The sequence below is a fragment of the Amblyraja radiata genome, chromosome 8 (genome assembly GCF_010909765.2).
Source record: "Amblyraja radiata isolate CabotCenter1 chromosome 8, sAmbRad1.1.pri, whole genome shotgun sequence".
NCBI classification, from domain to species: Eukaryota; Metazoa; Chordata; class Chondrichthyes; order Rajiformes; family Rajidae; genus Amblyraja; species Amblyraja radiata.
Window position 1 is genome coordinate 20593427 of NC_045963.1, and position 25157 is coordinate 20618583.

The following is a 25157-nucleotide window of genomic DNA, read 5'->3' on the forward strand; positions in this document are numbered from 1 at the left end:
TTGCCATCCCCTGTCTGTCCTTCATTTTCTACCAGTGCACAGTCGGACAGTGCACAGCAGTTGTTTTTCAAAAAGTGTGCAAGGAGTGGCTGCATTTGGCAGCTTGCGTGACCTGGGGCACTGTCCGACTTTTCTGTTGCTGCCAAATAACAAAGTCTGAATTTACTGAGGCTTGCAATTCAAATGGAGCATCTATCACTCGTGGAGGAAGTGGCAGGGCCTGGGCGATGGCTTCCATAGCAGTATCAAAAGCCCGCTGCTGTATGTGGTGCCATTCAAAACAAGCTTTCTTTCGAGTGACGGCGTGCAAAGGTTGTAATAGGATTGTCAAATGTGGTATGTGATGCTTCCAGTAGCCGAGTAGCCCGATAAATCGCTGAGCTTCCTGCTTATTCATGGGAGTCGCTATATTAAGGATTTTGTCCTTGATCTTGTCTGGCATTATGCGATCCCCTTTAACCCCCTGAATGGCCAGAAACTGAACAGTTTGACTTGGTCCCTGTATCTTGGAAGGGTTAATCTCCCATCCCGCGAGTTCGCACATGTTCTACTAAAGTGGCAAGGGCTTCTGCAACATCTTTCTCCGTAGGTCCTTGCAATAATATATCATCAACATACCACTTTAATGTCAGGGGCAGAGAACATCTGTCCAGAACTCTGGCCCCTATGCTGTGACACAGTGTGGGGTTGTGCACATACTCCTTTTACTTGCAGTAAACGCCAAAAAGTGTACTGTCTCCCTTCCTGAGTAAAGGCAAACTGATCTTGGGATTTTTCAGCAATGGGAATAGAGAAAAAGGTTGGGTCAATTACTGCATAGCACGAGTCAGTCCTCGATGAAAGGCTCTTGAGCAATGTCACAACATCTAGCACTGCAGCAGTTAAAGGGGATGCGTGTTTATTTAATTGCCGGTAGCCGATTGTCATTCACCAGTTACCGGCAGCTTTCTTGACTGGGCTATTGTAGCCAGACACTGCAGGTCGGATAACCCCCACCTGTAAAAGTCCAACTCTAGTCTCTCCAATTTCTTCCTGGCCACAACATACAGTATTGCTTTAAACACACAACATGGGTGGGTGTCGGGATCAGGACAGGTTCCCGTTTAGCATAGCCCACCACCACTGTCATTCTCTGTATTCCTTTTTTTTAATTTTAATTTTTTATTTTATTGTTATTAGAAGTACAGTAAATTACAGTAATACACATCACATAAATCTTATTACATTTTGTTATACCACTTCGTTTTTCGAGCTTTAAAAAAGGTAGAAATAAAAGAAGTAAGGAAAGTGAGCAAGAATCGTGAAGGTGCAGGAAAGTGTTGGGAGAAGAAAGCCCCTTGGGGAAGAAATTAGAGAAGGAAGTAAAGAAAGGAAATAAGACCCTAGAAAGAAGAAAAAAAAAGGAAAGACAATCGCTCTATTGTAACACAAAACTCTGCAAAAAAGGATATAGCAACCGTGTTTTAAATTTTTTTTATTTTATACCCCCCGTTACCAGATCCTGGTACCATTTATATTTTAAATTACTATTGCACCTTATGCTTGTAATAGTTCTGTAAATGCAGACCACGTCTTTTGGAAGTGGTCTGCTTTGCCTGCTAGGAGGAGTCTCATCACTTCCAAGTGTAGTGTTTCGAACACGTTTGAAATCCACATTTTTATTGTTGGTATTGGAGCATTTTTCCAAAATTTGAGTATAAGCTTTTTTCCCATTATTAGCCCGTAATTAAGTAAGTTCTTTTGAAACACATTTAATTCGGGGTTACCTTCCGATATTCAAAAAATGATCCATTCTGCTTTTGGTACAAGTTTTATTTTAAATAACTTTGTGAAGATTTAAAATATTTCGTTCCAGAATTTTTGAATTTTTATACAGAAAACAAAAGAGTGCGCTATGTTAGCTTCTTGTGACTGACATTTATCACAAATGGGTGAGACATTGGGGAAAAGTTTATTTATTTTAGTTTTTGAATAATATAGTCTATGTTATGTTTTATATTGAATTAGAGTATGTCGTACGTTGATTGAGCATTTATGCACATATAGTAAGTGTTTATCCCAGCTCTCTTTTGAAATTTTTATAGCTAGTTCTTGTTCCCAGTCTCTTCTAATACCATCGGTTGTAGGTATTTCTATATTTAAAATAATGTTGTATAAGTATGATATTAGATTTGCTGATTCAGCCTTTGTCTTCATGGCTTCATCCAATAAGTCTGGGGGCATGTTATGATAGTCTTTTGTGTATTTTTTCAGATAGTCACAGATTTGAAGATATTTAAAATATTGATTATTTTTCAAATTATATTTCAGTTGTAATTGTTGAAATGATAATAATTTTCCTAATTCATACAAGTCTCCGAGCATTTTGATTCCCATTCTTTCCCATTGTGTAAATGATTTATCTATAATTGAGGGTTTAAACGACGGGTTATTGACTATTGGCATTAAAAGAGATAGATTTCTTAATTTTAGATTCTGTTTTATTTGTTTCCAAGTTCTAATTGTGCTATGTATCATTGGATTTTTATTATAATTTTTGTTATTCAGATTCATTGGTGAGAGGAGAGTCGCTCCTGTATTACACGGAGAGCAGTCCTCTCGCTCCATTACAATCCAATCCACCTGCTGGGCAAAGTTGTCCAGCAGGTGAATCATATTTTTAATATTTACTGCCCAATTATAGTACATAAAGTATTCTGTGGGATTTGTAATCCCATATAAAATTTGTAATGTCTGAGTCTAGTTTTTTGAAAAACTTTTTTGGAAGATATATTGGAATTGATTGAAATAAATATAGGATTTGTGGTAAAAAGATCATTTTTATAGCATTTATTCGACCTATTAAAGACATCGGAAGCCTTTTCCAGAATTTAATTAGATTATTTAGTTTCTTAAGTAAGGGGCTATAATTGGCATTAAACATAGCGTGATAATTTCTAGTGATTTCGATTCCTAAATATTTAAATTTTTCTGTGGCTATTTTAAAGGGGAATTTCAAGAGATGTGTTGAGTCTTTTGGTTTTATCGACATAATTTCACTTTTGTTCCAGTTTATTCTGTATCCTGAGAAAGATCCAAAGTCCTCAATTAGATTTAATATGTTTGGTATACTGATTTGGGGTTTTGTGATATACAGTAATACATCGTCTGCGTATAAGAATATTTTGTTATTTGAATATTTTGTATTATAACCGTAAATATCCGGGTGTGTTATAATTTTTTCAGCTAAAGGTTCAATTACCAGAGCAAATAACAGCGGTGATAATGAACATCCTTGTCTATTGCCCCTTGTTAATTGGAATTTCATAGATAGTATATTATTAGTTAATATTCTAGCCGTGGGTTTGTTATATAATAATTTTATCCATGCGATGAAGCTCTCTCCCATTTGACATTTTTGCAATACTTTAATCATATAATCCCATTCTACTTGATCAAACGCTTTTTCTGCGTCCAATGAAATGATAGATAACTCTTGTTCTTGAGGTTTGTGAGAGTGCATTATGTTAAACAGAAGTCTCAGGTTATAGAAACATAGAAACATAGAAATTAGGTGCAGGAGTAGGCCATTCGGCCCTTCGAGCCTGCACCGCCATTCAATATGATCATGGCTGATCATCGAACTCAAAGGAGGTTATTAAATGAATGTCTCTTAGGTATAAATCACGTTTGATCCTCATTTATTAATTTACTAACATATTGACTTAGTCTTCTAGCTAGTGTTTTCGCTAATATTTTTTGATCCGTATTTAACAAAGCAATAGCTCTATATGAGCCTGGTTCTTCTATATCTTTATCTTTTTAAAGTATTAATGTGATAGTTGATTCTGCTAGTGTTTCAGGTAAGATTTGTTCTTTAAAAGCGTATGTATACATTTTCTGTAGACGTGGTGTAACTATGTCGTAAAAACATTTATGAAATTCATTACCGAATCCGTCTGGTCCTGGTGTTTTTCCATTCTTAAGTGTGTTTATTGTGTCTTCTATTTCCTTAGCTGTAATTTGTGCTCCCAGTTCCTCTTGTTCCTTCAATACTAGTTTTGGAAGGTTACAATTGTCCAAAAATTCGGAAACTTTATTATTGTCTATTAGCGTTTTCGATGTGTATAAATTCTTGTAATATTGAGCAAATCTTTTATTGATATCATTAGGTAGTGTTAATAAATCCCCTCTATCTGATTTAATCTTTAAAATTGAATGATCTTTTTCCCGTTTTTTCAGTAGGCGTGCCAAAAGTTTATGGGATTTATTCCCAAATTCGAAATGTTCTTGTTTTGTAATTTGGAATAATCTTATAATCTTCTCTGATAATAATTTATTTAGCTTAAATTTCAGTATTAAAATTTTATTATGTTTATCCATAGTTGGGTCTTTAGCATTATCTATATATAGTTGTCTGATTTGTTCTTCTAATTGTCTTTGTTCATTCTTATTCTTTTTGTTTTGAAAAGCTTGATACGAGATAATGACTCCTCTAATAAATGCTTTGAAGGATTCCCATAATAAAGTGGGCGATATATCTGGTGTATCATTTGTCTCAAAAAATAGGTCCATCTGTTTTTTTAGATATACTCCCTTGTGGGTCTTTCAGAATTTGCGAGTTAAACCTCCAGAACGATTTGTTCGTAGACATTCCTTCCAATTTTAAAACGAAAGTTAGCGGGGAGTGATCTGAAATCGTATTGGTGTGATATTTAGAGTTCATAGTATAAGGGATTAGTTTTGTATCCACTAGGAAGTAGTCTATACGTGAGTATGTTTTATGTACCATTGAATAAAACGAGTATTCCCTTCCAGTCGGATTCGCGATCCTCCAGACGTCTGCTATATTTGTATTTTTTATATATGTATTTAAGAGTTCACTAGTTTTAGATTTCATATTACCTCTTTGTTTTTGCATCGATTTATCTAAGTACGGATCTAAAGCACAGTTGAAGTCTCCTCCAATTATAACATTTTGGTGGTTAAATTCTGCGATTGTATTCAGGATTTTATTAAAAAATTGAGGATTATCAAAATTGGGCGCATATATGTTTACCAAAGTGATTGGCGTAGCATGGATCTCTCCTGAAACTATAAGATATCTCCCTTCCTTATCTGATATAATATTCTTTGATTTGAATGGTATTCCTTTGCGAATAATAATTGCGGTGGCTCTCTGGATTTCGAAGTATATGAGGAATGAAATGTTTGGCCTATCCAATTCGCCCTCAATCTCATCTGATCTTGATGTTTAAGGTGCGTTTCTTGTAGAAAAGTAATGTCCGTGTTATATGATTTCAACTGAGCTAGTATTTTGCCCCTTTTAATTGGTTCATTAATACCCCTTATATTCCAGCTACACAATGTGATTCCTCCCATTTTCCTTTGTTTATCATCTTGCATTTTCTCTGATTTTAATACCCTTATTTATTACGGTGCATCCATACCTCAGGACTGTATATTTGGGGGGCATTTATATTATTAACTTCCTTGGTAGATCCCTTTTGCGATTTTCCTTGAAAAAAAAAACACATAGTAGTGACATATTGTGATTAAAAAAAAATTGAACAAGTAAAATTACAGTGTCTGAAGTATTCGACACTGTAGTGCGTGTCCCACACGTCTGTGGAATTCGACATCTATTCGACTTCCGAAGTTGATGTTGTACAATTAGCACCGCTCCTTTTATTACTCTAAACCTAAGAAGGCGGTGCCATTTCAAAATCAATTATATTTCACCCAATTACATTATATATATATATATATATATTTCATTCAGACTTATCAGATCTGTGTTCAGCTACTGTGAAATTTATTTATCTAACACTTTCATCTACTAATTATTTATAATTAGTTAACCCTTACAGCTAACAGCTTACTATTATCAAAGATATAATTATTTATAATTAGTTATATCTTTGATAATAGTAAGCTGTTAGCTGTAAGGGTTAACCAGAAACAGGCTCCTGGAATTATGCCAGGTGCCTGAGTCTCCTCCCTTCTCCACACGAACTAATAACACTTAACCTTTCAGTATTATCTACTTTAATTCTAAAATTTGTTATCTCTATATACAAGCTAGTCAGTCTTATTAGCAGATTATTACATTTTGCCCATTATATAGTTCAGGTTAGTTTCCATTTATATTTCTATATTAGTATTGTTAATTATTATTAATTCTCTATATTTTGTAAAGCTGTTTTAAGATCTTAAACCGCCATTTGTCCTTGTGTTTTCCACATTCGGCTCTGCTGTTCATCTCTGCGTTGCTTATCAGTCATTCCTTCATTTTGAACAAAGAATGTCCTTGAGTTGAATTCCAAAGCGTCCAAAGGAGATAAGGTGTCTAGACCATCGCACGTGGAAATTCTCTTCCATTTTAAACTTTTAGTGAATGGTGTTTCTTCCCTTATCTTCAGGTGTTCTCTGTGAAGTAATAAAAGGAAAGAAACTGTCCATATCGTCCCGCTGCCGTGATTAATCTTCTGTTTCTGCCACAATCTCTTGGGCATATTTATAAGATGCGTCCGAATTAGTGAAAGTTTTCTCTTTTCCCTTGAAAGTAATGCGCATCCTGGCCGGATAAAAAACGCCACATCTGACATCTTTAACTCCATGGAGAATCTGTCTTGTCTGTTCGAACTTTCATCTCTTTTGCACGATCTCATAGGGATAATCCCGGAGGAGTTTGATAGTGTCGTTTCCAAAGGTCATCTTCACTCCATATTTGATTTTTTTCATCAGCTCTTCAAGTGCTGAAATGTCCCGAAGTTTGACTATGATCTGTCGTGGGTGGACTGGATCTGCTTGTGATCTTGGCTTAAATCTAGGTATTCGATGTGCCACTTCAATTTCCGGTTCCACAGGTAAATTGAGCACATGTTTGATTAAGTTGGCAGTGAACTCACGGGCGTTGTTCCCCTCTGCCCCTTCTGTTACTCCCAGTATTCGTAAATTTTGGCGTCGTGAGCGAGCTTCGAGATCAAGACATTTATCTGAAACTTTCGCCAGTTGACTCTTGAGGCTGTCTAGTTCTAGCTTCATTCCCTGCATATCTTCAGCCATTTGATCAACAATTGTCTTTTATTTCAGTTACATGTGAAGAAACAATTACATGCACAGCCTCAAACTTCTTCTTAGTTTCTACTTCCCCTTTATTAATTCTCCCCATTAGCTCTTCATGCACATCCTCAATTCGTTTTTGTATAATGCCAATGCAGTCAATAACTTTTTGATTACCAGCATTGATGTTCGACATATTTTCCATCAATTTAACATTAATATTTTCCATCATTTTTGAGTTTCCAGCCTCAATATCCTTTCTCAGTTCTCTTACCGAGTTCTTTATCTCCTCCATTTCATTTTTCTCCTTAGTAGCCATCTCAGTCTTGGATCTTGTAGCCATTCCAGAATCCACTTCAGAGGTCTGTTCTTCAATTTTCTGTGTTTTCAGCAGTTTTGAGATTGTTCTCTGAGGGCTCTGAGCTGAAGACAGTTTTTTCATTTAAAATCCTTTATCCTCCGTTTTAAATCACAGCGCTTACTGATGACATCATCAGCGCGACGTCCCGGGGCTCCGGTGAGTTTTTGAATTGGTCCCGACCTCCAGACCCGGTTTTAACGCAAAAAATCGCGATTTTACAGCAGCGGAGCTAAAAGTTGTGACTGCTAGTCCAGCATGGCGCCACCGGAAGTTGATTCTCTGTATTCCATACAAAAATCTTCCCAAAGGGGTCTGTATAGTGAATACCTTTTACAGATCCATGCCCAGTATATTTACACATACATTTGATATTAAAACAGAGACAGTCTGTGGTGCACCATTACCAATCGACAATTTATTACAGAGCTTACTGTGGGAGTAACCGCATCCCTGACCAACACTCTCCCGCCCGTCAGGATTACCATGAATTAGAGTGGCTTCTGCACCGGTATCCACCAGAGCCATTTTCCTCTGCATATCTCCCCCTCTCCACCATAAGGTTATCGGAACGTGTGGCCTCAGGTCTCCAGGTGATACACCAATGGTTGCTCGCACTTGAGCACTGGAACCCCGGCCCCACCCCTAGTCCAAGGAGTGGCTGAGATGCCACAACCAGAGGAGAGCTGTGGCACAGAAGGTTCAGAGGGCTTCACTGACTCCTCCTCCTTCCTGATTGTGTCTGGCCTTTTTCACAATACTGTCTCCAAAGATCATACAGTACTGCAGGCTGAAGACCATCAATCTTATCCCTTTCCATCCCGGCTTTTAACAACGATATAAACATCTCCTTCTGATCTGTCAACATAATTCCTTTATTTTCTGTTCTTTGACCCAGATTTACCTTGGCTGCATTTGTTTTAACCTGCTCCACTCCTGCTTCCTCCAGCTCTGCAAGCCTATTAACAATCTCTGCCTAAGGACTCCCTACCACCGGCCCCAACATAACGAACAAAATTCCACGCAGATGGGCAGGGCCTGCTCTTGTCTTCGAAAACAACTACTTGTTTTCCCAAGCAGGGTTTGAAATGTGGTGTTGCTAATTTATCTGACAACTCCAGTTTAGCTGACGTAGTCTGTTTAACCCTTGCATTACAGGTGTTGGAATATTTATGGTACAGCTTAAAAAATGGTGGAAGCAAATTCAATGAAAGCACTTAAAAGCAAACTGAGTATATATTACTTACAGGGATGTAATATGCAGAGCTAAGCAGGGCTCTCGCTTAACTTTTTTTCCCTGTTGCCAGCCGGGCAACCTTGGCAGCTTTTTAGGTTGCCAAATTACATTTTAGGTGGTCATTTAAGATGGCTTGCATGACGCGTGCTCGGACGAAGTGCGCAGTTACCAGTCGGAATTATGCATTCACATATTATTTCTGCTTCAAATAAAGTCACGAACTAACATATTCACCAATCAAGACATGATATATACCACAATGACATGCAGCAAAATTATAATACGGTATCTCAACTCTTTTTACACATTGCAATTAATGCAATTTTTATTATTTCTTTCCATTTCCAAACTAAAATGTGGTTGGATTATTCAGCGTATGATCAACCTGTGTCAATAAATCCTGGACCTTGATAACATATATGCTTAACCATGCACACTACAAGCATGTTTTCTGTGAAGGACCGAACATTATCATGACATGGCCATAGCATGGGTCGTTATTGCTATTGGTACAGAAACACTCGCTTCCCACATAATTTATCCACAACAAAATATACAGGTTGCAAGGAATTTTCTAAAGGCATTTTATGATAATAGCTGACAAAACTGACTATACCCATCTGACATTACACTAACTAACAAGAGATGGCCAAAGGACATAAATGCAGCAAATGTTTGGTAATATATTTAAAGGTGTCAAGACGCCACATTACCAGACATTCAGATTAGATGTATGTGGCAATGAAGATACCCAGTTTGTAAGCACCATTTAAAAAAAATTTGTTGATAAACGCTTTTTCCATCAGTCCCACTTCAGAATTAACGTTAAAATTTCAACTGAAATATCCCGACCAAATTTGTGATGTATGTGACTGACTGTAGAAGTAAAACCTGGATAAATCCAATGTATAGTTGTGAATGTTGCTCATTAAATAACTACAGTACTGATACTCCATATTAACAGCATTGATTTCCCATTAAAATGAATTCTGTAATAACGTGTCAGTGACAATCGAACTCTGCGGTTTTAATGTTTCACGTGTTCAAAATTTAATTAATCCATCTTTATGAATTAAAACAAATAATAACATTGGGAATTAAAACATATTTGATTGCATTCCGTTATCAAACATAGTCAATGTTAGCTCTGAAGACATTTCCAGCACAATAGGGTCGGGGGGGGGGGGGGGGGTATGAATCGGTGTGGATTGGATGGATTGAGGCAGGGGAATTAGTGAGTGTTGGTTGGAGTAGGTAAAATTATGAGGGGAGAGCGCGGGGGATGTCAGTGGGGTTGAATGGGGGGGATCTGTGCAGGATGGATGGGGGGGGGAGCAGTGCAGGATGAAGGGGTGAGCAGTGCAGGATGGATGGGAAGGGGGTCAGTACAGGATGAATTGGGGGACCAGTGTAGGATTGATGGGAAGTGGCAGGAGAATCAATGCGAGATGGCTAGGGAGATCAGTGCAGGATAAATAGATGGGGGGGGGGAGGGAGTGGGGAGCACAGGGGATGTCAGTGAGGACTGAATAGAGACAGGAATGGGGATCAGTGCGGGATGAAGAGGAGGGCTCTCAGGATAAGGGGAGTGGAGGGGGGGCGTATGTGAGAGAGAGAGAGAGAGAGAGGAGGTGGGAAGGAAGGCCAGCGCTCCTCGTACAACACATGTCAGGCACAGAAATTGCAACCAAAATATGGAGGGGACCGCGGACAGAATATCTTGGCGGCCGCGCGCTCATGCGCGAGGCTTCTGTGAACGGTAATTTCAGCTCAATCCAGCGCTAAATGCATCTCAGCTGCCTGTCTCAATCCAGACATGGCTGCTGGTTAACCTGGCGGGACAGGCAGAGCTGAGCTGGATTTTGCGCTGGCTGGGGGCGCCGCACCCGTCTGACTCCCGACGCCTCTGGCCATCCCTGGGCGTGTGGAGGCTCTCGGGTGGGGACGGGGATGGTCCAGCGATTGCAGCGCCGGAGACCGGGATCGATCCTGGCTGTGGTGCAGGTCTGCCGAGAGTGTTTTGGTTTGTCTCCCTCCTCCAATCACCCCCTCCCCCCTACCCCTACTCTACTTCCGCCTCTGACCGACACCTCCCTCCTCCAAGGGTCTGTTTTGAAAGAGCCGTTGGCGGAGTGGCAGCAGCTGCCGCTAACACGCCGGGCGGGGGAGGAGGAGATGGAGCCGTCGCCGTCGTCGCTGCTGCCCGTCTTTAGCTCCAACCCTCCGTCACGCCACACTTAGCATCTTTCCCACAACCGTCGCCGACACAAAACGTCACGTTCCTTTTCTCCAGAGATGCTGCCGGACCCGCGGAGTTACTCCAGTTTTTGTGTGTATCTTCGGTATAAACCAAGTTGCCAAGCCGGGTAAAATGACTCGCCGTTTAGGTTGCCCGGCGGCAGTTTGAGTGGTCATTGGCACCCGGGCAACCGTGAATTTCGAGCCCTGCTAAGTGTTTTTGTCTGGGTGAATAATTCTATCCAAAGACTGGTCAATGCAAGTCCAATGGAGCAAATGGCTTCCACTTGCATTATGGGGAATCTACAAGCACTGTAACATTCAGAGTTGAAGGAAGTTCTGTTCAGTTCTCTCCAGTCTTCAATTCAAGGTGGATGATTCATTTTACCAGTGGTTCAACCATATTTATGTCCAGATTCATACGTAGTAGCAGCAAATTTGACCATCAAGGTGACAAAAATTAAGAGTGGCATAGCTAGTAGAGCTGCTGCCTCATGGCGTCAGAGGCCTAGGTTTGTAGGCTAATTGGCCTCTAAATTAATTTGCCCCAAATGTATCAGGATTTGATGCAAAATTAAGGATAACATAGAAGTATTGTGTACGGGGTGATGAATGGTCAGTGTGGACCTGAAGGGCCTGTTTCCATGCTGTATCTCTAAACTAAACTAAATCTTGATTCAATCGTTTGAAGCTGTACATGAATTTAAATGTTGAAATAGTTTGCTCCCTGTGCATTATAAACAATGATATTTGAGAGAATAAAGGGAGAAATAACATAAATATCTATGTTTCTCTATTTTATTTTAGTGTGCAATGGTTGAAAAAAGATTAAAGCACGTGTCAGATGAACTGAACTGCTGTAGGCAAAATGCTGAGAGCACACGATGCAATGTTGAGCAGAAGTTGAAAGACAAGGAAAAGGAATTACAAGAGGTGATCAACATGCAATTACAATACTGTGACATTGGTTTCAATTGTGCACAAAGTGCACAAGTAAAAATGTGTTACAATTTCATATGAACATAGTTGCTACTGGTTGGATAAGATGGGTGTAGGGATGGGGGGTGTTGCATAAATAGTTCTGTAGCATTGGGCAAATAATTCGGTGAACAGAATGGAAGATGATTCTTCCAACGTAATTTTGAGACAATTGTCATGCAGTTTATGTAGATTATGATGTAGAATTGATATTCCTATTCTAGTCAATTGGTGGTGCTTTAAATTCTCAACTGCAGCAAGTAGTGTGGATCTCTTTCCAGAGTCTTTCACTACATGTGACAATAAAGTATGTATGAGTTCTTAGGAAAATTGAAGAGTCGGCATAATGACGTGTGGGGAAATTCGGAATGTTTTCTGCAAATTGTTATTTATTGTTTAATTTGTGTTATCAGTAGTGTTTGAATCTGTGACCCTGCATTACTCTGATGTTCAGCATTTTAAATTGCAAATATATCTCCTACTGCAGGAAGTTTCTCATCATCAACACAACCTGCAAAGTGCAGATCAACAGATGATGCAAACAAAAAATAAACTGAATCAGGAATTACAACAAGCGAAAAAAGAATACAATGTTCTTCAGTTAGACGTTGATCGAGTACGTATTTTTGCATTTAAAATTAATGGATTCAGTTCTCATTAATGAGTGCAAATTAAATTGTTGAATAAATTACAGACTCTACTGCCAATTAATAGAATACTAAGCTTTCCTGACTTCTATAAGCTAAATTATTGTGGTTGGACAATAAAATAATTGTGAACTATTATTAACGTAATAGTTAAACTCCAGACCTTAAATACATGATGCATGATGCACTAGAATGAGGAAACCTATGAACTATTTATTTCTAAATCGACATACAATCATTACTTTTGTTGTTGGGAAACGACAAACTAACTATAAAATATTTGTGCTTTGCCTTTGTACATCAAGAGATCAAAGGATATGTCACATTTTAATATATTTTTTTGGTTACAGTTATCAGCATGCAAACAGAAATTGGAAAAAGAAATGGATGAAGTTAGGCAACAATTGCACCATTCTGACCAATTGCTGAAGGCAAAAGAATCAAAGGAAAACAATCAGAAGAAAAAACTTGAAGTGAGTTTTAATAAATAATTTAGATTGTATTTTGGAAGGTCTACTGTACATTTTTTAACCTCAAATTCTCCAAATGCTAATCATTTTTTCATGATTTAAATGGCTATTTGTATAGAGAGGCAAAACTATTTTACAAGAAGACAAGGAAGGCTCAATTAATGATATTTTAATGACTCTTCTGTCTCAACAATAGGTTGCGTTTGAATAGATATTTTAATGTAGAAGACATCTTCCATGGTGCGTGAAGGAAACATTTTCTGTGAAAGCAGATTAGAAAGTACAAGGAGAAAATGGTTCAGCAGTTGATTTAGGGATTGTGAAATCTAGTCAGAAGGGTGGACAAGTTCATGAAGAGATTTCTAGAGCAGCGGACGTCAGTGGCTGCAATACTGGGAAACAGAAAATGGATGCTCAAGAGCTTATGTGGACAGTGTTTATTTGCGCAAGTGTCTGGGACTGGTAGGGAGAGTTTGCGATTTTTAGAAGAAAAGTGCAATTCTGTGAAAAGATCTTTTTTAATTTTGCTAAAGGCTGAAGAGAACTGGTTGGTGTCATTAATCACATAGTTTAAAGATGAAAATTAAATGAGCAATGGATAAGTAAATGAAAGATGGGAGATAAAGATTACTAAACATAATCAAAAACAAATTGCTGGAAGTATTCATTACATCAGAAGGCATCATTGGAATGAGAAACAGTCAAGCTTTTTAAGTCGAGGACCTTTTCAATAACACTGGAAAAAAAAGTTAAAATAAGCGTATTCTTTCCCTTTGTGCATACACACACACACACACAGTCATATGGTATGATGGAATAGTAGAATTAGGCCATTCGGCCCATCAAGTCTACCACATTCAATCATGGGTGATCTATCTCTCCTAACCCCATTCTCCTGCCTTCTCCTCATAACCTCTGACACCCTTTCTAGTCAAGAATCTATCTATCGCTGTCTTAAAAATATCCACTGACGGCCTCCGCATCCTTATGGGGCAAAGAATTCCACGGATTCACCACCTTCTGACTAAAGAAATGTATCCTCGTCTCCTTCCTAAAAGAATGACCTTTAATTCTGAGGCCTCCAGTCCTAGCCTCCTCTGGACCCTCTCCAGAGCCAGCACATCCTTCACAGATATGGTGCCCAAAATTTCTCACAATATTCCAAATGTGGCCTTACCAGTGCCTTATAGAGCCTCAATATTATATCCCTGTTTTTGGATACAAGCCCTCTTGAAATAAATGGCAGCATTAAGTTTGCTTTCTTTACTATTGTTTTAACTTGCAGATTAACTTTTTGGGAATCCTGCACAGCACACCCAAGTCCCTTTGCACCTCCGATTTCTGGATTCTCACCCCATTTAGAAAATAGTCTACACATTTATTTCTACTAGCAAAATGCATGACTCCACGCTTTGCTACACTATATTCCATTTGCCACTTCTTTGCCCACTTTCCCAACCTGTCCAAGTCCTTCTGCAGAGTCCCTGCTTTCTCTACACAAGCTGCCCCTCCACCTATTTTCGTATCATCCGCAAACTTTGCCACAATCCCTTCAACCCCCTCGTCCAAATCATTAATACACAACGTGAAGAGTGACGGTCCCGACCCTTGTGGAACTGTCTGCAAATTAACATTCTTGCATTTACCCTGTGCTGATGAAGGGATCTTGACCAGAACCATTGACTCAGTTTTTCACTCCACTGATACTGCTTGGCAAGCTGAGTTCTTCTAGCTAAAAGTTCTTCTAAATTGCTAGAAGATTTTGTTTTGAATTTGCAGTACCTGCTGTTTTAGGCTCCAAATGAAAAGGTCTATTCTGCAGGTGGCAGAGATGAAATATAAAACTCTTAATACGGGATGGATGAATGTAAAGCAGAGCTTGGTGGCATTAGGAATTTTTCAATTGCGTCTTTTATTGATTCTTGTCTGCAATCAGTTATTGAATATGATTTCATTCTATTTTATCCAGTTTTATTTGTTCAGATTTAAAAATAAATTTTGAATTAGAAATAAGCTTTTATAAATTGTTTTCTGTCAGGATGTCCAGGAAGAACGGAACAGTCTTAGAAGTCAGCTTCTCCAGAATTCTACCAACATTTGCAAACTGAAAAATGAACTACAAACAGTGAAGCAGGATTTTACCCGTACATCCAATTGTGGGGAAGATATGAAAAGTAAGTCTTTTACCTTTTTACTCATTGGCTATGTAAAATGTAAGGAGTAAGAAAAGTAATCGGCTTAATCTTTTCTGCTTGCTGATTTTATGAAGAATTGTTTTAAATTTGCAATTTGTAAAAGTTGTCTCAAACAATTGTTCTTGGAGAACAACTGCTTTAAATCCGCACAAATCAGATGTGGGATTACGACTGGTTAAATGACGACCAGCAGTCTATCCTTGCATTGTTAGCTGTTGATTGGTTTCCAGGGCCGAGAACAATTTACTATGATTACAAGTGGAGCTGACTGCTATAATTTCATGGCCAACAGCCGAATCTTCTGACATATGGAAGTCTAAAATGGTAGATTTCTGTTGGTGGTGGGAATAAAATTAGAAATCCAAATCACCAGCAGAGAAACAGATTTTTGAGGTGTGATTGTGATTGCCTAAGTGTTATTTGAAGAAGTTCTATCCACCTCCCCCTTGCATTTCAACATGAAAAAAATCAAAAAGCATATTTCATTCACATTTAACCAATTGATTTCAATGTGGTGATGCTTTAATTAGATTAGAATTGATAACGATAAATGCTATTCACTTGGTATTAATAATTCAAATAATATGAAATGAAAACTGAAGTTACTTGAGTTATTTCTAATGTGTATTCGAGACCATTATAATGGGACATTACGGTAATAAAGCTCAAGTTTTTCTAAACTAAAACACCCCTTCAATTCCTCAATTCACACTAAAGACTAAGATAGCCAACTTGTAATAGAATGCCCGCACTTCATCTTGTTATCCTTAGCTGAGTTTGGTGCCAACTAAGCTACAGAGAAAGGTTGAACAAGTTAGGGCTTTATTCTTTGGAGCGCAGAAGGTTAAGGGGGGACTTGATAGAGGTTTTTTAAATGATGAGAGGGATAGACAGAGTTGACGTGGAAAAGCTTTTCCCACTGAGAGTAGGGAAGATTCAAACAAGGGGACATGACTTGAGAATTAAGGGACTGAAGTTTAGGGGTAACATGAGGGGGAACTTCTTTACTCAGAGAGTGGTAGCTGTGTGGAATGAGCTTCCAGTGAAGGTGATGGAGGCAGGTTCGTTTTTATCATTTAAAAATAAATTGGATAGTTATATGGATGGGAAAGGAATGGAGGGTTATGGTCTGAGCGCAGGTATATGGGACTAGGGGAGATTATGTGTTCGGCACGGACTAGAAGGGTCGAGATGGCCTGTTTCCGTGCTGTAATTGTTATATGGTTAATGAGACCCAAGTATTCTCCAAAAACAAAAGGAGGAAAATCTGTGCAATTAATCCTTCATTTCCCAAAGTGAATGATAAAGTGGTTACCTTAGAGTTGGTTTCCAACGCTAAACTTTATCAAATAAAAATATATTGTTACTTTTTTTTCAATTAACATTTTTTCACTATATTCTCTAATATTGAAATTTATAATTGTTCCAATTTTAACTCCCTGGAATATCTTTAGATTCTAAACATAAAAATGTGAGCATCTTAAAAGATACATATTAATAACTTAGAACCAAGTTGGTCTTGTGGACAGTGGCAAAGCAATTGTGCAAGCCAAAGGTGCACATAAAAATCGGGTTATATCCCTGTTTAGGACTCTTCTTTTTTTGATTCCCACAACAAAGTTGTATTGGAAAAGTGCAGCTTTTAGTTATTTTCCAAAAACATTTTGCACTTAAAATATATTAAAATTTAAAAGAAAAAGCCATCAGATTTGAAAATATCTATTTGGGTAAATATAAGCAATAGTTGTTTTACTGCTTTTGAAGAAGTTAAGCTGTAAAAAAAGGCTTAAAATGCCAATTAAAAAACTTGCACAGGCTTCCTGTCAAAAATGATAAGATTATCAAAGTATTTTTAATTTCTTCATCTGATTTACTTTGAATACAGTACAAAGTCTCTGAAATAGTACAGTCCTGAGGAGAACTGAGTCACTGGCAGCAACGTGGGGAGCTGTATGATAAATTGCAGGTGCACTGAATTCCAAAATTGCTGTCGGCCTCTGAATGCTCTGATGACAAAATTGGTCGATTTGCTAGAATTTCAACTATAAAATATGAAAAAGAGTTAGCTTCGGGTAGTTTTGATTATGCAGTCATATTACATGCTGATTCAACCGGATGCCACAATCAATGTTAGGGTGAATGTTATTCCTATGCAATAATACTCTTAATTACGTGTGAAATAAAGGCCAAAAAAAGGTACAGGTGCACAACCTTTTATCCGAAAGCCTTGGGACCAGACACTTCTCGGATTTCGGAATTTTTCGGATTTCCGAATGGAAGATTTTTAGCGTAGATTAGGTAGGTAGCGCGGGCGGCTTGAAAAGTCTGGAGCGGCTGCCTCCTCCCCGGAGACCGGGGAATCATTGTAAATCATTGCTTAAATGTTAGTCAGTTAGTTTGGAGGGATTTTATGTGGTGGGGGGGGGGGTGAAGGGGGAAACTTTAATTCTTAGTCCCCTACCTGGTCGGAGAGGCGGGGAACAGGCAATGCCTTACCGGGTCGCCGTGCAGTAAGCTCCGGAGCGCTGTGGCCGCCGACTCCCAACATCACGGAGCTGGGGGCCGCGGGCGGCGCCGGTTGGAGCTCCGACCCTGGCAACTCTACCCCTGGCTGCGCGGGGCTCCAAATCCAGCACCGCCTGCGGCCGGACGCCTGCAGCCCCAGCTCCGCGATGTTGGGATTCGGCGACGTCGCAGCGCTGGGATACCAGCGGGGAGCGGGCAATGCCTTACCAGGTTGCCGTGCGGTAAGCTCCGGAGCGCTGTGGCCGCCGACACACAACATCGCGGAGCTGGGGCTGCGGGCGTCCGGCCGCGGGCCGCGCTGGATTTGGAGCGCCGCGCAGCCAGGGATAGAGTTGCCGAAGTCGGAGCTACAACCGGCGACGCCCGCAGCCCCAGCTCCGCGATGTTGGGAGTCGGTGGCCACAGCGCTCCGGAGCTTACTGCACGGCGACCCGGTAAGGCATTACCTGCTCCCCGCCTCTCCCACCAGGTAGGGGACTAAGATTTAAAGTTTCCCCCTTCACCCCCCCCCCCCCCCCCCCTTCACATAAAAGCCCTCCAAACTAACTGACTAACATTTAAGCAATGATTTACAGATGTTTAAGTGTCTCCCCGGTCTCCGGGGAGGAGGCAGCCGCTACAGTAGTACAGACCTGGGTTGACCGTGGGTCGTTTCGGGTCAAGTTTGGTGCCAAACGCGAGCTTTGGTGTGCAGATGACATCCTGGAAAAATGTCCGGTTTTCGGAGATTTTCGGTTTCCGGAACTCCGGATAAAAGGTTGTGCACCTGTATGAGGTGGGTTTAAAAAAACATGGTGTTTCTGTAAACCTATTTTTAACATATAAAATAAAACTAAAGTTTCATTTAACTTGAGGAGAATTTCCTTTGGTGAAACACTGTGTAGAAGGAGCAATTTGTTTACATTCAGTGTACAGATTAAATCTTCCCTTTCCAAGGCCTTTTGAATGTTAATTTAGTATTTGCAAAACTAGTGTTCATTTTTGTTTAAACCTAAATTTAATTTGCAGAGATTTGTGGCTTTTTGATTTCTGTACTATGACTTTCATATTTCTAGATAAGAACATTGCTCTGGACAATGAGCTGAAAGGTCTTCGACAACAGAGGGATGAACAAAGCAAATCATCGTGTATGATTATGGAAAACCTTAAAATACAAATTGCACATCTGAAAAAGGAGCAAGAGCAAGTTCAAAAATTCATGAAAGAGAAAGATAGGAACATCGAACAGTTGAACACCCAAATTGCTACAATGGAAAATAAGTCTGAAGACCTACAAAAACAATTGCAGTTAAAGGAAAAGACATGTCATGAACTGAAGCAGGAAAACAGTTCTCTGGCTCAGTGGAAGGCAAAAAATACCCAAGCTTTGGACGGTGTTAACCAGAAAACAGAAGGGATGGAGAACAAAATTAAAGAATTGGAGCAGAGTCTTGAGCTTTCTTTCAATAAAAATGGAGAGCATGAACAGTATCTCGAGATATATCGATGTAAGATTGAAAAACAATCTGAGACACTGAATTTACTTGAGGATGAAAAGGAGACTTTGCGAAGACAGACTGATGAACTAAAACAAATGCTGGACAGTAAAACTTTGGAGTTGGAAAAACAAGAAAAGGCCTTTGATGAATTCAAGAAAATGGCAAAGCAAGATGAACATGAAGTAGAAAAGCTTAACGTGAACATCTCTCAACTTACATCACAGATAGCTGAACTGGACAAAATATTGCAACAAGAAACCAACAAAGTGGTAAAACTGGAAGAGTCTCAATGTGTATTCAAGGCTGAATATGAGAATGTCAGTAACGTGGCCAAATCAAAAGATTGTTTGATTGAGCTAAAAGAAACTGAGATTTTGAATTTAACGGACAAAATATCACAGATCACACACAATTTTGAAGAGCAGCTTGTCGGGGTTAATGCAGAGAAAACACATTTGATGGAAGATCATGAAAAGAGCATGCTTGACAAAGTTGAAGTTGAGATAGCAAAATCAGCACTAGAAAATGAAATTGTTGGCTTGAAGGAGCAAATAACTTCTCAAGATTCCTTACTGAAACTTGAAACTCGTGTTCAATCTGAGTTGCAGAATAAATATGATGTTCTAATAAAAATTAAGAAAGAATTAGAAGAAAAAATTATGGAAGCTGGAAAGAAAGGTGAGAACTTAAGAGCTGGGATGGAGGAAGAAATTAATAAGCTGAAAATGCAACATGTAGTACTCCAGGCTGCTATGGATGAAAAAGACATATCCATACAAAATTTTGCACAAGAACTTGAGAGTAACATGACTAATTTGAAATGTTTGCAAATAACCAACAAAGAGCTAGAAACAAAGTTGGAATGTCATCTTCTGCTGGAGAAGAGCCTTCAAGAAAAAGAAGAGTTGATTTGTTCAAAGGGAGAAGCATTGGGACAGCTTTCTGAGGAAAATGATGAATTGAAGACTTCCATTAATAATTTACTGCAGGAAAATGTAGAACTGAACCAAAAAAATTCTAGTTTTGATAATATAATGAAAGTACAGGAAGAAATGGTTGAAGAGCTTGCAAAATGCAAGCAAGAAACTGCTATCATGGAGAACATAGTTAAAAGTCTTAACACCCTGTGTGAAGAACTAACGGATAAACAGAGATTGCTGGAAAGTACAGTAGAAGACAAAGAAAATGAAACAAAACAATTATTGGGTAAGGTGAATGAGAGGGAAGGTAGGGTAAAAGAACTGGAGCATGAGTGCATGTTGATAGACAAACAACTAAAGGATCTTCAAGGCAAGTGTACTGCTACAGAAGAAACCAAGAATTTCCTGGAAGAGCAATTAAATGAGAGAGCACATGCATTATTGATAAAAAATGCAGAAGTTGAGGATTTGGAGAAAAAGTGCACAGAGGATTCTAATCAATATAATGACAAAATTGTGGGCTATGAGGAAAAAATTACGACATTAGTTGAAGAAATAGGAGACTTGCTGTCACAGCTGGAGAAAACAAAAGAAGTTGATCACTTAAAAAAAGAACTTGCTGAGTCCATGGCAATTCAAAACAAAGTACTGGAGGATTATAATCAATTACTTAGGGATAAAGAGGAATTGACACACCTGGTACAAGCTCAAGGTGAAAAAGAAAATGCATTTGCAGCAAGAATAGAAAACCTTGAAAATGATTTGGTAAAAGAACAGTCTGAAATTGTCAATAATAAGAAGTTAATTGAAGAGAAAAATATTGTTTCAGACCAGTTAAGAGATACAATTAAAACGAAAGAAATTGAACTTCAGAGGATTCAAGCCCAACTTCAGCTTCTTCAGATGGATCTTGAAGATAAAGAGGCATCCTCAGAGACTTGCGTGTCTCAATTGGAACAACTGCAGACTGACACAAGCATTCTGGAAAGCAAGTTCCAGAGTAGTGAGGAAGAGAGGGATCTTCTGGAGATGAAAGTGAGTACAATGCAGGAAGAAATGGAAACTATGCGTTTAAGAATTAGTGAGAGCAGTAACAAAGAAGAATCTTTGCTGGGAGAAATATGCCAGCAGAGGCAAACCATTGAAGAATTGAAAAGGAAATTTGAGAAACAAGAAAAAGATTTACATTTCTTGGAAAGTCAGCTATATGAAAGTCAGATGCAATGTCACCTAAAAGAGGGGGAAATTTTAGAGCTTCAAGAGAAAGTGTCTAGTTCTGAAACCTACATAATTGAGTTAATGAATCAAAAGAGTAATATTGAATTTCAACTGCAGGAGTTGACTGTACAAATGCATTCTGATTTGAGCAATGTCAAGAACACGCTCCAACAAAGTGAGGAACAAAGAGTTATTTTGCAACAGAATTTGAGCAAGGTACAGTCTGACCTGCAAAGGAGTGACGAGCAAAGCATTTCTGTGCGACAAGAGTTGGCGAAGGTGCAATCTGAGTTGCAACAGAGTGATGAGCATAGAGTTATTTTGCAACATAACATCAGTAAGGTGCAATCTGAGCTGCAACACAGTGAGGAGAAAAAGGTTATTTTGCAACAAGACCTGAATGTGGCGCAGTCTGAGCTGCAGCAGAGTGCAGAACAAAGAATTTGTGCGCAACAAGACTTGCGTAAGGTGCAATCTGAGCTACAACAGAATGAGGAGCAAAGAGTTATTTTGCAACAAAACTTCAGCAAGGTGCAATCTGAGCTGCAACACAGTGAGGAGCAAAGAGTTATTTTGCAACATGACCTGAGTGTGACGCAGTCTGAGCTGCACCAGAATGAGGAGCAAAAAGTTATTTTGCAACAGGACTTGAGTGTGGTACATTCTGAGCTGCAACACAGTGAGGAGCAAAGAGTTATTTTGCAACAAGACCTGAGTGTGGCGCAGTCTGAGCTGCAACAGAGTGCAGAACAAAGAATTTGTGCGCAACAAGACTTGCGTAAGGTGCAATCTAAGCTACAACAGAATGAGGAGCAAAGAGTTATTTTGCAACAAAACTTCAGCAAGGTGCAGTCTGAGCTGCAATACAGTGAGGAGCAAAGAGTTATTTTGCAGCAGGACTTGAACAAGGTGCAGTCTGAGCTGCAACAGAATGAGGAGGAAATAGTTATTTTGCAACAGGACTTGAACAAGGTGCGTTCAGAGCAATCAAACAAGCATTTGGATCTCACTGAATCTTCACCACAAATGTTAATAAGTGGATGTGAGAAGAGTATGCAATTAGAAAATAAGGTTATGGCAACAGTTGACTGTCAAAAGGGTACTGTTCTGCAGGCGTCTTCATTATGTCAAATTGACAGAGAAAATCTTAAGCCTTATGTTGAACAGATGGACAAAAAATACACAGAAATGAAGGAAGGATTGCCCCTTTTGCAGAGTAACTTGATTGAAGCTCAAGCTGCCTTATCAGGAGCAAACATAGATAAAGAGGCACTACAGTCTCAGTTGAGTATGCTTGAATCCTCGTTAGAAAGTGCTCATCTTCTTGCATCTGAACAGAAAGAACAGATGCAGCAGCTAGAGAAGATGATTCAGGACAAAGATAATGAACAAATCTTACTCCATGAGAAATTAGCCAACACGATTGTAAAGGATCAGGATGCTTCCTCTGAAGACACTGACTCGAAGATGAAAAGTTTGGAACTGGGAATTTGTACCGAGACATCTGAGCAGTCTGTTGCACAGCTCCAGGAACAACTTCAGAAGCTGCAAGCTGATGCAAATGCAGAAATTCTAGAATTGCAACATACTATAACTACAACATGGCAAGCACTTGAATCTCTAAAGGAACAACATTCGTCTGAATTAACACAGTGGCAGTTGAAATTTTCCAATTTGACCACCGAGATGGAAGACAAACTGGCTGCACAGAAACAACAGACAGAGATGCTATCTGCAGAGTTGGAGGGTGCAAGGGTCCAACTCCAGTCTCTGGACCTCAGTTCCCAATCATTGCTGAATGCAAGCCACCTTTCAGAAGAGAATACGCCACAAAAGGTATGTAACAAAGTAAATGAATATAGTAGTCAGCAACTTGCAAAAGGTGTTTCATGTGTTCAAAGGAGGACTGTAAATTATATTACATTTGTTAATTCAGCATTAGTAATAAAGCATTTTCTTTCCTGGAATTATTAGCAAATGTCAGAAACTGCATTTAAGCTTCAGAATTTTTCATTCTCATATAGTATGTTTCATTACCAAGGCCCCATCTGTCAGGTCTGAGATTACTGAGAAATAACCTAAACCAATGGTCTTGTGGCTGTTTAATTTAAGATATGTGTCAATGAGAAAGGTTGACATTTTTTAATACATTTTTAAAATAAATTATGGGATGATATGGAGTAGTAGCAGAATTAGAAATACTGTAACTAACCTTCTCTCATCGACAACACATATCAACAATGGGATAGACTGGGGATTAGGAAAGTAGGGGATATGTATGAATTGGGTAAACTGTTATCATTTCAACAATTAAAATTTAATTTAAATTGAAGGATAATCAATATTTTAAATATATACAGGTATGTGACTTTATGAAGAAATATACACATAGATTTCAAACTATATTTTTAGACCCTTTAGAAGAATAGAATAGAATAGAATAGAATAGCCTTTTATTGTCATCCAGACCGAAGTCTGAACGAAATTTAAGCAGTCATACATATAATACAATACAATAAAAAACAACAATAAACACATATTAACATCCACCACAGTGAGTCCACCCAACATCTCCTCACTGTGATGGAGGCAAAAGTCTTAGGGCTGCAGTCTCTTCCCTCCTCTTCTCCTTCTGCGCTGAGGCGATACCCCCCGGGCGATGTTAAAACCTGTCCTCGCGGCTCAAACACCGCGGCCCGGGGTAGTCGAAGCTGCCGCTCACCAGACCTGCTGACGCAGCCGCTGGCCCGCGGCCGAACCCCCGGTCTCAGGCCACCGCCACCAGAACTGCCGTCCCAGCCCCCGGAGCATCGTTCCAGCCCCGAGCCGGATCGCCCTCACGTGAGTACTGCCACCGTCTCAGCCTCGCGCCAGGCCGCCGCTCCTCCCTCGGGCCAGGCCGCCCCGACCGGGCACCGCTCCTCCCTCGCGCCAGGCCGCCCTGACCGGGCACCGCTCCTCCCTCAGGCTGGGCCGCCCCGACCGGGCACTGCTCCTCCCTCAGGCTGGGCCGCCCTGACTGGGCGCCGCTCCTCCCTCAGGCTGGGCCGCCCCGACCGGGCACCGCTCCTCCCTCAGGCTGGGCCGCCCCGACCGGGCACCGCTCCTCCCTCAGGCTGGGCCGCCCCGACCGTGCACCGCTCCTCCCTCAGGCTGGGAACGCCGTACCTCCCCGAGCTCGGCTACTCCGACGGGAGCACCGTTCCTTCCTCGGGCCGGCCGTCACAGCCCCTCACGAAAGCCCTGTTCCAGCCCCGAGCCGGGCCGTCCTCACGGGAGCGAGCTCAGTGTGAGTCCTGGCGGGCTCTGAATATTAAGGCTGATTCACAAAAATTAATATCATACTTTTATAATAATATATTATATAGAGAATCACCCTCAACAGAAGCACTAAGGGAAGATTGGGAACATGAGCTAATGATAAAGATCTCGAAGGATAGATGGGAAAAGTATTTGATGAATACACATAACTGTTCTATTAATACAAGACATAATTTAATTCAATTCAAATTATTACATAGACTATATTATTCAAAAACGAGGTTGAATAAATTTTATCCAAACGTCTCCCCCAGATGCGATAAATGTTTGTTTCAAAACGCTAATATAACACATTCATTTGTAGGATGCACAAAGTTGAATAAATTTTGGAGTGATATATTTGATATATTTACAAAGCTCTTCAAGTCAAGAATAGAACCCAAAATGGAATGGATTATATTTGGAATAATAGGAGAAGATACCAATTTAAATAAAGACCAAAATGTTTTTTTTAATTATGGGTTAATAATTGGAAAGAAATTGATACTTAAATTTTGGGAAAATACAGCCATACCAACTGTTAAAAT

At 39.6% G+C, this 25157-nt stretch overlaps 1 protein-coding gene across 3 annotated transcripts in view; it reads left to right on the top strand.

The window, feature by feature from the left end:
- The window catches only part of cenpf (centromere protein F), a 64252-nt gene that overhangs the window by 23118 nt on the left and 15977 nt on the right, over positions 1 to 25157 (top strand). Inside the window, exons 8-13 of one of the 3 annotated variants that reach the window (XM_033025354.1) lie at positions 11685 to 11810; positions 12343 to 12471; positions 12853 to 12975; positions 15011 to 15146; positions 18749 to 21777; positions 21841 to 23145. In XM_033025354.1, coding sequence (XP_032881245.1) covers positions 11685 to 11810; positions 12343 to 12471; positions 12853 to 12975; positions 15011 to 15146; positions 18749 to 21777; positions 21841 to 23145 — 4848 coding nt within the window. Of the gene's footprint in view, positions 1 to 11684; positions 11811 to 12342; positions 12472 to 12852; positions 12976 to 15010; positions 15147 to 18748; positions 23146 to 25157 lie in introns of all 3 variants that reach the window. The other 2 variants (XM_033025352.1, XM_033025351.1) reach the window with 2 other exon arrangements.